Here is a 14,303-nt window from a genome sequence, read left to right as displayed (position 1 = left end):
TTTCATTTCTCTTTTGGTTTTAAATGTTGGATATTTGTTTTACAGGAGGAATATCTGTGTTTATAGTAAGACTTTCCATGACAATTCACAGTATGTTCTTAGGAGATGTATGTGTTGGCTTCCTCTCAGGACAATAGACCAACGAATTGTACAAGGGGAAGAATTGTTTACTTGTTAAATTTCTAAAAGTATTTATAAAATCAATACATTAATTGGTTAAAATTTCCCTTTGCCCCTATTCCTTTGGATATTGTTTCACTTGCCCATCTCCCCAGTTTAACAGCCTGACATATATTTCTGTCTAGACACACCACTGCAGCTTGAAACTTACCACAGTCCCTTTCCAGCTGTGCTGACGTATGGGTCCATGCCTTACACTAATAATCTGCCCCCAACACATTCCTCCTGTGCTTTTGATGTCCCACAGCTCTTCAAGTTATGCGGTTTCAAAATCTGCTTCACTCATTCTTTTTCCATGTTCTCCTGGTCTCTCTTGCTACCCCTCCAGTTCTTGGCTCCAGTTGTCTTACTGAGGCAGTTCCACTTCTAATAGCTTTTGCACCCACCCCTTCTGTTCAAAACGGTCAGCCCCCTGGCTCTGTTGGTTGTACTTCATGATACTTGTATCCAACACCTCCTCACCATTCCCAGCATCTATGACTTGGCTGAGGAGTAGAGCATCTTTTACTTGGACCCTGGCATAGCCTCATATCTAGATTCGTCCATTAAAATTCATCCTGTATGAATTGCCACATCAGTTTTCCTAAGTCACAACTTGTATCACCCTCCTGTTCAAAAATTTTCACTGGATTCTCTTCTAAACAATAAAGAGAGTATCACCTTTTGCTCCAGCTTTCAAGCCCTCTGAAATATTGTGAAACCCGCCTTTCCACTCCTGTCCCCCTTGACTTTTCCTGTGCTCTGGCTATTAGATGATCCAATGTCTCTCAAACACATCAACCTATCTTTCTTTTGCTTGTGTTTCTCTTCTCCTAGGACGCCCTTTCTCCTTGTTTCTTGCCAAAGTCTGCATATCTTCAAGAACCATTTCAACATTCTCCATGAAAACTTCTTGAATCTTATCCTTTCCTATTATAAGCCCTCACAATACTTGTTTATACCCACATTCCACCTTTGGTAGACAAACGGATGGACAGATATCCAGAAACTGCATCTCACTGATCTTTGCTTCCCCTACTGAGCCTTTGTGGTTGGCACACAGAAGCATTTCATGAAGGCTCATTGAATTGGATAGGTCTCCCTGCCTCCACATTCTTTCCTTGCTATAAACTCATTCAAGCAAGCATCTAATAATAAGGGTATTTTGCTTCTGTACAAGATTGAAGGTTACTAATCTCTTTCACATGTATTATTTCAACTGATTTTTATAAACAGCCTTTTGAGGCAGGCAGGATAAATACCATCCTCACACTGTAGGTAAGAAAACTGAGGAAATAAGTTGTCCAAAGCTACAAGTAATGAATGTAGCCATTAACTGAACCCAGGGAAGTGTCCTGATACGCAGTTGAAGACCAAAGAAGAGATCAAGCAAAGTCCAAGCCCTCCCAAGTATCTCTTCTTCTTCCAATTTTATTGAGCATGGTAAAGATATTCTAAGCCAGCCAGGAGCATCTCATATAAGGGATATCAAGGAACTGGACAGATGGCCTTGTTATAATTACATGATAATTTTGAATTTGTGTCTATTTTTCTCTCTTCTCATGCCCTAAATACAGATAGTGTCTCATGAGCACTAAGTCACAACTTGTATCACTCTCCTGTTCAAAAAATTTCACTGGATTCTCTTCTAAACAATAAAGAGAGTATCACCTTTTGCTCCAGCTTTCAAGCCCTCTGAAATATTGTGAAACTCACCTTTCCACTCCTGTCTCCCCTTGACTTTTCCTGTGCTCCCAATGAGCACTTTTCCTGTGACTTTTCATGAGCACCCAAGAGACATTCTGCCTTCTTCTCCAAATTAAGCCATAATTCAGGCCTCCTTTCAGTTTGAACATTCAGTAAATCCTTGCTGTTCATAGCTCATCCAAGAAACTCCTGCAGAGCTATGCCCTAGAACCACTCTTGTGATACCATGGGAACTGGGTCTAATTTTCCCCCTTCTCTCACCACTGGAAATGACCTCTCATCTACCCATCCATTCATCCATCCATCATCCATCCATCCATCCATCCATCCATCCATCCATCCACCCACCCATCCATCCACCCACCCATCCATCCATCCACCTACCCACCCATCCTTTATTCAACAGATTTTCCTTGAGTGCTGATTCACTACCAAGTATTCCACCTCCCTACAACTCTTTCTTGCTTCTAAGTTCAGACAGAAGAATTCTGCTAAGGTACAAATAGGTTAATGTGTACAAATAGTAATGCTTGTGCATTTTGACAGTGGGTTTGACCAAGGAAATGTGAAGCCTTTATGAAAGAATGACAGAGGAAGGCATTTTTGGATAAAAAGGGTCTTTCCCAACAGACCTTGTGTAGGACTTGGTGGGGAGGTAATCTCCAATTTCCTGTTCTCCAAAGGTCCCACCTTTCTTCTGTTTTTCAATGCTCTTGAAAGAAAGAGTTACAGCTAACTCCCCCAAGGTGTTAATGACACTTATTCTTGCAGGCTTCCCTCCCTAGAGCTCAGCATGGATGCTCTGACTGGACTTTGCCTATGTTTAAATTAATCAGAGTTTTAAGTGAGTGGATGTGACAGGAGAAATCCTTGAGTTTTGATTACACTTGGGATTGTCGGATATTACATTTGGAGAAATAAGGAAATGAAAGAGCATACATAGTGTATGGTTGGTCCCAAAATGTTAGGTCCCCAGGCCTCCTCTTACATCCTCACGTCCTTTGCCTTGAATGGATCCTGGCTGAACTGCAGGGAGACTCCTGGGGTCCCTACTGTCATAAGGCTTTTGGGGCTAGGACTTCCTAGCCATCCCCTGTCCACTCCTGGCAGGCTGAATGAAATAGAGGGCCTGTAGGTTTATATCAGAGTCTGTCAGTCTTGTCTGGCAAAGTCAGGCTGGTCACTGAGAAAGATTGTGTGGCACGTGAAGACAAATGAGATACTCCTCAGGATCAAATTATGTGAAAGCCTTTGTGAATATTTTTTTCTTCTCACTTGGCCAATAAAACCCCTGAGACCAGTTACATATTTTTTTTAAGGAGGCAAAATATTCCCCTTCTCAAATTCTGCCTTTCCCATTTCATTCTATTACTCAAAACAACACAGTGTGTGTTCTTCTAGAGATTTGAAATGTCAGACATTTGAATGAATACTCTCATTCCACTGTCTTTCAATATGAATGAGCCACATTGAGTGGTATGATACACAATAAAGAATTTATTTATATGTTTTCCCTCCCCTCAAGTTTAGTAAAATAACTCAGATCCTGATTTTCTTTGACTTGCAAATAATGTTATTTTCCAGAGTTCAGAGACCTTCAGAGATCTGATGCTAACTTCAGTGCAGGTCCAGTTCATATGTGCTTCTGCTTGTAGTCAGCTGCCTGCTACGGGGCTAGCTCAGTGTATGGTTATACCAATATAAACAGTTTGAAGGTTTTCCCTACTATGCGAAAGTTTCATTGGTGCAGAAGAATAAATGAGAATTGCTATAAAAAAATTAGAAGGTGAGAGTAAATTCTCCTGGTGCAACCTTTATGTAGGGGCTCATGTCATTCCCAGCGGCTGATCGTAGCTCTTTCAGTAACTCGGTGATATATCTCAGAAACATGTAGTATTTTTGAATAGACAGGTCAATCAATCTTCTGGACTCAGCAATGAATTTTTCATAGTAATCAGAGAGTTGGTCTGAAAAGTCCTGTAATTTATATTTGAACTGCTGGTGGTAATCAGAAATCATGTTCTTCATTGCAACAGCCCAGCTTTTAATTATTTCCTGAACACTGGTAGAAAGCTCTTCAATCTTCTCTTCCCCTTTGCCACCTGCATTGGCAAGGATACTAAGGTATTCCTGGATATCTTTCTGCACAAATTGCTCAGCTTGACTTGAGAGTTGGGAATAAAATCCAGCAACACCTACAGTGTATTTTGAATTGAAGTCCTTAAGAACATCTACGAGGCTCTTAATGAGGTTGATGATCTTTTCTTTAAGCTCATAATATTTCACTGTCCAGCTGGCCACACTTCGATCAATATATTCTTTGTGAAGAATCTTTATGAACTCCTGGAGCTGCTGTAACTCTTGAGAGGCTTCTTGAAATTTGTTTTGAACATGTTCATTAAACTTACCAAAGTTAAGGTATAGGCTTTCTTTTAGGAATTCAAAAACAAATGGAATATAGTCATGAAAGATTGTGTTGATTTCATATTGGATATCATTAATGATGTAAGTAAGATTCTTCTCCTTTAAGTGTGTAATTCCTTCTTTTATACTTTCAAAAATGCCTTCTAAAATGTCCTGAAGATCTCTTAGCATCTCTGTGGTCTTGATAGACTGGAGGTCATTAAGGGCGTCTTGGATCTGTTGTGATAAGAATTTCAACAGTTCCCCATACTCCAAGATTACATCTATTAGTTTATGGCTGCTTGGATCAAAAGGAAATTCAATCTTTAGGATCCTGATGAATTCAGATTTCTCCATTAAGTCTTGCAAATAGGAAAACAGTACTTCCAGCCCACTGTGGATTTTTGAATGTACCTGGAACAGTAGCTTCCCCACTTCCTTCAAAGCCATAGAGCAGAGTTCATCTCTAGTGTACGTACCGGCAATTCCTGGGAGCTGCGATCTGGTGTACTTCATGTAATGAATGAACGAGTCCATCAGATGATTGACTATCACTTTGTACTCCTCAATAAGTCTTATTAAGCTGTCAAATACTTTATTTTGGAGTTTCTGGAAATTAACTTGGCCCTCCCGAACTAACAGTTCCTGGTAGAGGCTCTGGGCCTTGTCCTTCCACTGCTGGTAGGTTCCAGCTGTGTTTCTGGCTACCCTTTGGAGCGCCAAGTCCACCTCATCAATCCGCCTCACAGCCCCTTGATAGGCCTCCTCGGCGCTGTTCTGCAGACTTCTTCTCAGTTTTAAAGAAGCCTCTCTCAGATCAAGGCCTGTGTGCTCCTGGTGGCACTTGTTGACATAGTCATAAAGGGCCCCTGCGGCCTTGGGCGCGTTGTCTTTAAGTGCGTTTAGCAATTCGGATGCTGCTGCTTCTTCCCAGTTAACTTTGATCTGAACTTTCTCATCAGGTTCCTCGTACCTCAACTCACTTTTGAACATGTTGAGTGTTTTATCTGGAGAGGACTAAAACCAGCCAAGAAAAAAAGGATGAAAAGAACATGTTTTCAATTATCCTGATTACACAATAAACTACACTAAAACTCTATTACCAGTTAAAGATGAGAGGATCTTTCATATTCTGAGGGGGATTTATCTGTCATATGTCAGCTCATGCCTTTTGTCTTACGGTTAAACAAGTTCCCTGTTGTTAATTCTTCTTTATCATGTGCCCCAGAAGGGAGAACATTATGCGTGGCATTTACATCGTAACATCTAACATGAAGGTCTTCCTAGGATTGAAGATTGGAAGGGAATGAGGAAGAGGGAGAGAAAAGGAAGAAAGAGACAGGAGAGGACTAATTCAGAGAAAGGGGAAGTAGCAAAAAAGAAAAAGGACCACAGCCCTTCCGGCAGAGATCTAGAATACCAATATCAGGAGCCATTCATTCCCTAAGCCTATGGAAAACTTCAGTAATAGAGAATCACACTGCTGCTCCTCTACTTATGACATTTTTGATTTGGTCCTGGCAGAGTCTGTAAAGTACATGAGAGGAAGTTGGCATATCTCATCCAACAATTTTATTGTGTGGAAGAATTTTGAAACCTCAAATTATTCCAGAAACCACTATCTGAAAAATGCACTCAACATAGGGCAGTTTGCCCATGAGTGGGGTGATAAGGCATGACCCTCATCTTTCTAAATTTGCTCCGAAGTAGTAAAAAATAATAATGGCAATAATATGTTATGTGTGCATCTAATAATTAAAGTCAATAAAAGACTCATTCTGTTCTGGTTCAACCTGCTCCCTGCTTGGTTTCCACTAGTTTGGGAAAGCCCCAAGAAAATACTTGGTATTAAATTAAATTTATCTGCCCAAATTCTCTACTTGCTCTTGGGGGTACAGAGCCCATTAAATGGGACTCACCTGAGGGCGGTAGTAGAAGTTCCATTTTAAGGTATTGTTATCATCTTTCAAGTCCATGGCCACAGTGCCAATGGCTGGGAAGGCTGCCGAGGAAGACAGGCTATCCCTGTCTGCTTGGTAGTGCAGGTGGATGTCAGTGAATGTTGGGCTGGTGATGTCAAAGTAAACGTTTTCTTCCAAGACCCTGAAAGTCGAAAAGCAAATGAACCATCACGAAATGGGTACATAGACAGTAAAAACCACAAAGATTTGGAAAGGGATGAAGTTTCAATAAAAGTTCCATACTGAAGTCCTTGATATTTGTTATCTTCTTTATACTCTGCACTGATGTCACGGTGTGCAAATGTTCCTTTAATCTTATAGACTAATACGTCATCTTCAACTTTGTGTGTTTCCACAACTGTATAGGAGAGATTTTATATTTCATCAGATTAATAACTGTAGGACATAGACATTTTCATCATGAAAACTGAGAGAATTGTATCTTAACTAAATGCCTCATGTGTTTGGAGCACGTAGTCCACATTTTTAAAAATAGTTAGAAGGAGCCCTAAAATCATTACAGAAAAATCTATTTTCTTTAACCCTATTTCTCTTAAATGACAGTAAGTTCTACAGGATGGTTTTTAGATGTGGGGTATATATGTATCTCTTTTTCTCTTTTCCTGTTTTTAGAATTTTGCTATAGAGCATAATTGTGCCTCCAATCTTATCAAACTACATAATTATTTATTCACAGCTCTCAATGAAAACACACACAGCATCTAGGAGAGGAGTGGGGACATTTCCTTACCTTTCAGGTCATATTGTAGGAACTGAATGGTTGAGCTGCACATGGAATTCAGGAATGTTTCAACTTGATCTTCTTTGTTTTTCAAACCAGCACTCCAAGTGGCATTATACAGGGGAGAGGCCACCCTGAAATGTGTAGTCAGTGCTCCAAAGGAGGGAATGAAAATTCCAGCAGGTACAGAGAACTTAATGGAGGGAATCTCAATAGTCTGCTCAGGCACGGTGATGGTTGGCAACTCAAAGTCTGCAATCTTGCTGGCCACCTTGTTTAGATCCAAAGCAGTAGTGCCAACTGAAATTCGTTTTGGAAGGGTGAACTGGGACACAGTTAATTGAGATTTAGGCACAGTTATCTCAAAAAAAGGAATTGGGGAGTCCTCAGGTTCAGAATATTTTGTTAACACATCAACTTCAGGGAATTTCACTTTGGGTAGTGTTGGTATGTTGAGGTGTGTGTAATCAAGTGTGTAGGATGGAATCTGAAGATCTGTAAATGGAACGTGGAACGTAGGTGTGACAAGAACTGAATTTAGAATATTTAGTTTCAGTAAGGGAATAATGAATTTATCAGCTAATTCTTGCACAGGGAGAGTATAAGTATAGCCATGGGGATTTTTGGTGTACACAAGGGTAGTGGAAGCATTAAGATACTGTTTTTTATCAATGCTGGTGGTTACATCCAGCTTTAGAAGGTCCCATAAGCTCTTGTCATAAACTGGTAGGACAATATCTTTGAGGAACCATAGGGATCCTTCTAAGGAACCTGCAATGTCAAGGCGTGCTTCTTTTTGGTCATTGGAAAGCTGTACATTGTTTTCGAGAGACCCAGAATGAACATGGACCTCACTCTTCCAGATGACTTGCTGGTTCTCAGTGTTAGCATTCAGGGATACCTCCTGGCCAAGGTAATTGATATCAAGGATGCCATGGGGCTGTTTTGCATGGACCTGAACAAGGGCTGATATTTTCCATGGGGAGAGTTCCAGGGTAACTTTGCCTGTATGTTCTTTGGATGTTAAAAAGAAGCCCTCTGGCTGTAAGTGGTTTTTCGTATTGTGTTCCCAGATGGCATAGATTCGTTGGAGAGTGGCTTCTCCAGCAAAATTTTCTTTTATTTCAAGGTTCCAGACACCATCAACTTTGGAAGCCCCTTGCAGCTTCACTGAAGACCGAGTACTCTTGGAATTCAAGTAAGTGCTGGCTTCACTGGCAACAGTTCCTGAATATTCCCGTGAAAGGACCAGACCCTTGATATCTCCTTTGGTAGATGACTCAATGGAAAAGTAAGAGGTGAGGCTTTCTAAGTTGAGTTTGTGGTCAACTGCTCCTGTAGCTGTGGAATACAGCTTGGGGGAATTAAAATCATACTTTAATTCAATGGATGAAGAGATAGTAGGCTTTGACTTGGTGTTTCCACTAAGTTCTTGCTTGAAATTCATTCTCAAAATTGGAATGTGGACTTTTGCGGTTGTTGTCACTGATGCTTCCATGTTTTTCTTTGTTAAGCTAATAGTACTGTCGTGATTGCCTTCCACAAATTTGTTATTCAGAGACAAAGCTGTGGCTAACTTCAACCCTCTTTTCCTCGTCAAACTTGAGGTGCCCTCTAATTTGTACTGCAGTGCATTGATGACAGAAGAGGAGGAAGTAAGGAAATGAGCAACAATATCTGATTGGTTATAAAGTCCAGCACTGGTAGTCAATGTGATGATACTTGATTTAAAGGAAAAATCATACGTGATATTGCCCATGGCTGGAATTAAAATATTGTTTGGGGTATTCAATACCTTGAAATAGTTCCCATAAAATTTATCCAAAGGGATTGGGATGGAATGCTTGCCTTTGTTTTTCTTATACTGAGCCTTTACGGTTAAATCAAATGATTGCTTTGTTGTTTTCAAGAATTCCTTCAAGCCTGTTTTCTCCCATAAAGAGAAATCTTTCACCTGGAGAGTTTTGAGCGTTGTATAAGGTAGAGTCATTTCTGGAATTGTTAAAGGAATGTTTAAGAAATCCAGGTTGGCCTCTCCATTTATTCCTATGTGGGCCTCCATGCCATTCTCACTGTTTCCAGCAGAGAAGTTTTGATTATATTTATACTGATTGAATCTGGCACTTGCTTGCCAACCTGCTTGCTGGGTACCAGGACTCAGAAACAGAGCAAAATTATTGAGGAAGTCTATCTTTCCTGTCAATTTTAATGGAAAACTAACTTTCAAATTCCCTTCATTGTTTGTGGAAGCAGTAATCTCAAATGGCTGTGCTGAAAAGAAGAGAGAATTTTTCAAAGTTCCAATAACTTTTCCATTTAAATGAGCATTATGGTTGCCAGTTATCTCTGCTTTCTTTTCTCCGAGCAGTGCTATTCCCTTAGCGGTTAAAACACTGTGGCCTATGTGCTGGGATTCAATTTGTGACTGGATTTCAAATTTAGTGACGTTGAGGAAGCCAGATTCATAAACCAAGTTTTGGTTTACTCTTAGGTGTTTGCTATTGATCTTATTAGACAGTCCAAAGGAAGTGATAGGTCCTTCCACAGAAAAGCTGATTTGAGATTCATGTGTGCCCTCATCTGAGGATTTGGGGGAGGCCCATTTCCATGACCCTGTTCCAGAAGAGGTCCATGTTACGTGTCCAGCTTCCAATAGGGTCTTGATTTCATTGCGCAGGTCAGCCTGACTAGAGAAGTCCAGTTTGGGGATGTTCAATTGGTGGGAGTACTTTGTGTTGCTGTCCAGGGTAAGCTGATTGTTTATCTTGATGAGCACACCATTTCTAAGTTTCAGTGTATTTTTTTCTGTGTGTATATCTGCCACTGTGGTTGATTTTACCTCAATAGCATTTCCAAAAAATAGCACTTCACTCTCATGTTCTGTTTTCAGGTAATTGCTAGAGAACTTCACAGACTCCTTCAAAACCAGTGGATCAATCATAGTGTCTGAAAGTTGTGCATTTGCTTGAATATCAAAATTTAGAACTTCTAATTTGGACTTCCCTTTGGCGGTGATGGAAGCCACAATCTCTGCCTTGTTCTCTGTAGTAACATTATAAATGTCAGCATTTGCATCTAATGTGAAAAGGGGAGATTGGATTTTCAAAATGCTGTACAGCTTCCCAAAAGTAGGTACTCCAATTGTGTGTGAGATGTGGGGAAGCTGGAATTCTGGTATGTGAAGGTCAGGAATTTGAGAATCTTTAAAATCAAGATTTGGGATTGTGAATTCTGGAATTGTGATTTCTGGTAAATAGAAGTCTGGCAGAGTGATACTAGCAAGAATGGTATCTGCCCCCTTCAGATCCTTCAGATGTACTTCTGGAACTGGCCACTGCAGCTCACTGTTTAGCATTTGGTCAATGATTCTGATGATCTTTGCCTTTATTTCTACCAAGTCAATTGTAAAGGAAGGAACATGGAAGGTATTGAGGACAGTAAATTCTGGCATGGAAAACCTGGATGGGATTTTTATATCTTGCAACTTTTTGAAGTTTATCTGAACTGATGGAATCTTCAAATCTGTCAGGGGGACCATGAAATCTGGGGTCTGATATGTAGCTTCCTGAAGAGCATGGAGGCTGACTTCAAAGGCAGGCATGGTTCCAAAGATGGTCTGGATTTCAGGAACAGTGAATCCTTGTTCTACCAATGCTTTCACATTTTCAGCCCAGTCTTGGAGAGAATACTGTTCTGCAAAGTCAGTTAGGTTCTTAGCAGCAAGACTCCACCAATCAGAAATGTAAGTGGCAAGTGTGCTATAAACCTGGCCTACTAGGTACAGGTATCGCTGAACTTCCTGCTGAATGTCCATTTGATAGATTCGGTCCCGTATATCTTCTAGGGTATCTTGAAATTTGGTTTTCATGTAATTCAGAGATGCTGAATTTAAAGCCTTCTGTAACCAACTGAAGAATAAGGTTATTTGGGTGCCTTTTAGGTTTTCCAGATGGACTGAGATCACAGCCTTGACGTCCTCTACAAATAGTTTTAGAGCTTTGGCTTTCTGTGGAAGTTCCAGAGCCTGAATTTCACCATTGACTCTCTGCGTTACCTCACGGATTTTGTTATTGGTTTCATCTACAAACTGGTGGTAATCAAATGCCCTTAATTTCTTTGCCAATAGGTCAAGGAATCTGTTTACTTCTTCAATGAATTTTTTAAATGACAATGCTTTAAGTTGCTTGACGGCATCATCAATAAACCCAAGCAATTCTTCAAAGTGACCTTTTATCCTAACTTGTTTTAGGGCATTGCTTAGCTTCTGAACAGTCTCCTTCAACTTATACTGGTGAGCCAGCTGTACTGATTTATCCATTAAAACCTGGATGTGTTGGTCTATTTCGTACATCTTAATTAACTTATGGGCCATGGCTCTAAATTCATTGATTATCTCAGTTACTTCAAACTCTTCTGTAAGAATTGTAACACAGTATTTGACATGCTCAATAATTTCCTCTATTCTTTGAAATGGAATGGTAGTTCTCAACTGATCTAAAAGTACTCTGACATCAATAGCTTCAACCTGTTGCCTTAACTTTTCAGCAAGGTATTGGATGTCTATATTCCGAATCTGTGTCTTGAGCTGTTGCAATTTTTCTTGTATCTGGATTCTGATTTGATACTTAGTATCTACATTTTGAATCCAAGATGCAGTACTACTTCTAATTTTATTAAAATCAATCTTTTCAATGAAATAATATAGATTATGGATTGTTTTTACTAAATTTACACGGATATGATAATGTTCATCAAGAATTTTTAATTTTTCAATGATTTGGTCAATAAGCTTAGCAATAGCTATTTTAAAATCATGTAAATCATAATTATCTTTAATATACTGATCAAATTGTATCACATATGTTTGTAGTTGAGATAATTTTTCATTAAGGTTGATTTTGGCATTGTCCAATGCAATTTGCAGATCATTTTCTGTAATTCTATAATTTTTTGTAAAAGCAGTTAGTTTCTCCTTGGCACTTGAAACTTGTGTCTCCCAGTTGAATGCGTTCAGATAACCATTAACCTGCTGTGGGAGTTTGTCCAAGGCTGCTCTGTATTTCCTCCCAAACTGATCAATATCGATGCGTTTCAATTGTCTCTGTATGGTTTCCAGTGCAGTTATGATCACCATTCGATTCTTCTCAAAATATTCTGGCAGGATTTTAAAGAATGGGAGGTAGATGGTGTGAACACCTTGGTTCTTATCATATTTTACAGAAGCAACAATAGTGAATTCTTGGGCCTGGTCAACACTATCCCTCATCTCTAAAACATCAATTACATTGATGGGCTCACTGAGTAAAACGGGCACTTTAACTGGGGAGTCTAGCATGGTGAGGTCGGCCAGGGCTATTCCGTGAAGCTCCACACCGGCTTTGTCTTTCGTATTGTAAACACTGAAGTCCTGGCTGTATTCATTTTTGTTCAGCTGGGTCTTGAGTTTCCAGGTGCCTGTTTGCTCGGCGGGAGTGAGCAGGACACTGGCTTTGTGATCAAGGACAGTACTAATGCTCCTCTTGGCCATGAAAAGGTGACCCGTGGATCCTTTGTAATCATGAGAGAAAGTAAGGGCCAGAGGTTCTGCTTTCAACAGGAATTTGCTATACAGTTGCCCAGTGTGCTCTCCCCAGAGAACCAGTTTCCCATTGCCATTTGTATTTACATCGATAGTCATTGTAAACGGGGCCATTACAGAGTGGAAAGCGTTGCTGAAGTGCACTGAGTCCGAACTGTAGCTTATACGGTTGTCAATGGCTGAAGCCAGTCCAGCAATGTTGGTGTTGAGCCGATGGCTAAACTCTGTACCCTGGACCTTAGCTACAGTGTCTGCTTTATAACTTGCTGATAAGTCAGCATAAGAAATGGTGTAGATGTGTTTTATTTCATTATTTTGGTAGACTCCTTTTATGTTCCCACCCACATTCAGCTTCAGGGGTTCTAGCCGTAATTTCCCACTGTTGGTCAGATCCAAAGCGTTGAATTTCAGGCCATTGTTTAAAGTAGTGACAAGAGAATAGGGTTGTAGCTGTAAATTAAAATTTTGCTTATAAAACTTGTCAGAGCTGTAAATGTTGTCCAGTTTTGAAGAGAAGTCCAAAGAGAGCCCTGCCATGCTCAGGCTGGTTGTGTAGTCAAGTTTCATTTCAGCAAATGAGCCCATCATGTCATTTGAGAGCTTAAGTCCCTCCTGGTTGATTTTGAAGTTGAAGATATTTTTGCTGTCAACACCCAGAATCATGGCCTGATAAGCACTTCCCAGCGACACCTCTGTGAGGGCAGCTTTTCCATCTAGACTGAATTTTGCATTGTGTTCCCTGAAGCGGCCATTTGTTGTTAATTTCATAGATGCCCCGGAGAAGCCCAGTGCCGCATTCAGCTCATTCTCCAGCACCAGGGGACTATGCTTCAAGTTGGTAGTCGCACTGGTGTACATCCCATCAGGGGCAATCCTTAGTGTTGCCTTGTGAGCACCAGTGTTAACTTTGTCAGTGCCCAAGATGTCAGCATTTAATTCAAGACCATGGGAAGTTAGGGATCCAGAAAGCAGGGTGAAGAACCTCAGTGACTTGTAATCAGCCTGGTACTCAGAGCGCAGCAACGCATTCTGCTTAGAGAAAGTCAGATCCACCTTGTTAGATGTGGTGAAGTCCTCATACTGCCCATTGGTGTCAGATTTCAGAGTCAGCTCATAGTTCTCGTATTTCAGGGAAGCAGTATTTTTAATGATGCCACCTTGCAAATCTGAGGTGGAGGTAAAGGAGACGGTTCCATCTTCATATCTTCCTGTTATCTGGTTGGTGCCCTGCAGGTAGGAGGAGTTAAACCTCAAGTTGGACTCTCCATTTAGCTGGCCAGTGGTAGTATCCCTCTGATAAGAGAGGCCATATGCGCCTTTAGCATAGAATGACGAGGCGCTGAACTGCCCATTAATCTCAACTTCCTTGACGTACAAATGCTGTTTCTTTTTTGAGTCCAAATATATTGAAGCAGACATCTGTGGTCCCCAGGCACTAGATACGTTGAATGTTAGCAAACCTCTTGAGGCTGGGTTGTTTCTGATTTTTTCTACATGACTGAATTTGATGTTTGAATCCAGAAATTTGTGGTGTAGGGACCCAACACATGATAACGTGAACACATTCTTGTGATCATACGTTGTTTCTCCAGATCCTGACATAAAAATGAAAACACATTGGTTAAATTCACTCATAAATTTCTAGATCAATTTCTATGTTGAATGTATTTTGATAATAAAGTTCCATTGATCTGGGTCAATTGTGCAAAAGTCTCTGTCTATAACACAATCATAGAATCTGATAGCAAAAGGC

At 40.4% G+C, this 14,303-nt stretch overlaps 1 protein-coding gene across 1 annotated transcript in view; it reads right to left on the bottom strand.

Moving 5' to 3' along the window:
- Positions 1-3,343: 3,343 nt before the first annotated feature.
- The window catches only part of APOB (apolipoprotein B), a 36,695-nt gene continuing 25,735 nt past the window's right edge, over positions 3,344-14,303 (bottom strand). The window contains exons 26-29 of the mRNA XM_037026467.2: positions 6,982-14,145; positions 6,474-6,588; positions 6,189-6,372; positions 3,344-5,286 (exon numbers count right to left, since the gene is read on the bottom strand). Coding sequence (XP_036882362.2) covers positions 3,646-5,286; positions 6,189-6,372; positions 6,474-6,588; positions 6,982-14,145 — 9,104 coding nt within the window. The 3' untranslated portion in view covers positions 3,344-3,645. The remainder of the gene's footprint in view (positions 5,287-6,188; positions 6,373-6,473; positions 6,589-6,981; positions 14,146-14,303) is intronic.

The sequence above is a fragment of the Manis javanica genome, chromosome 1 (assembly GCF_040802235.1).
Source record: "Manis javanica isolate MJ-LG chromosome 1, MJ_LKY, whole genome shotgun sequence".
NCBI lineage: Eukaryota > Metazoa > Chordata > Mammalia > Pholidota > Manidae > Manis > Manis javanica.
Note: the sequence above shows the minus strand (reverse complement) of the source record. Positions and strands in the feature narration are given on the sequence as shown.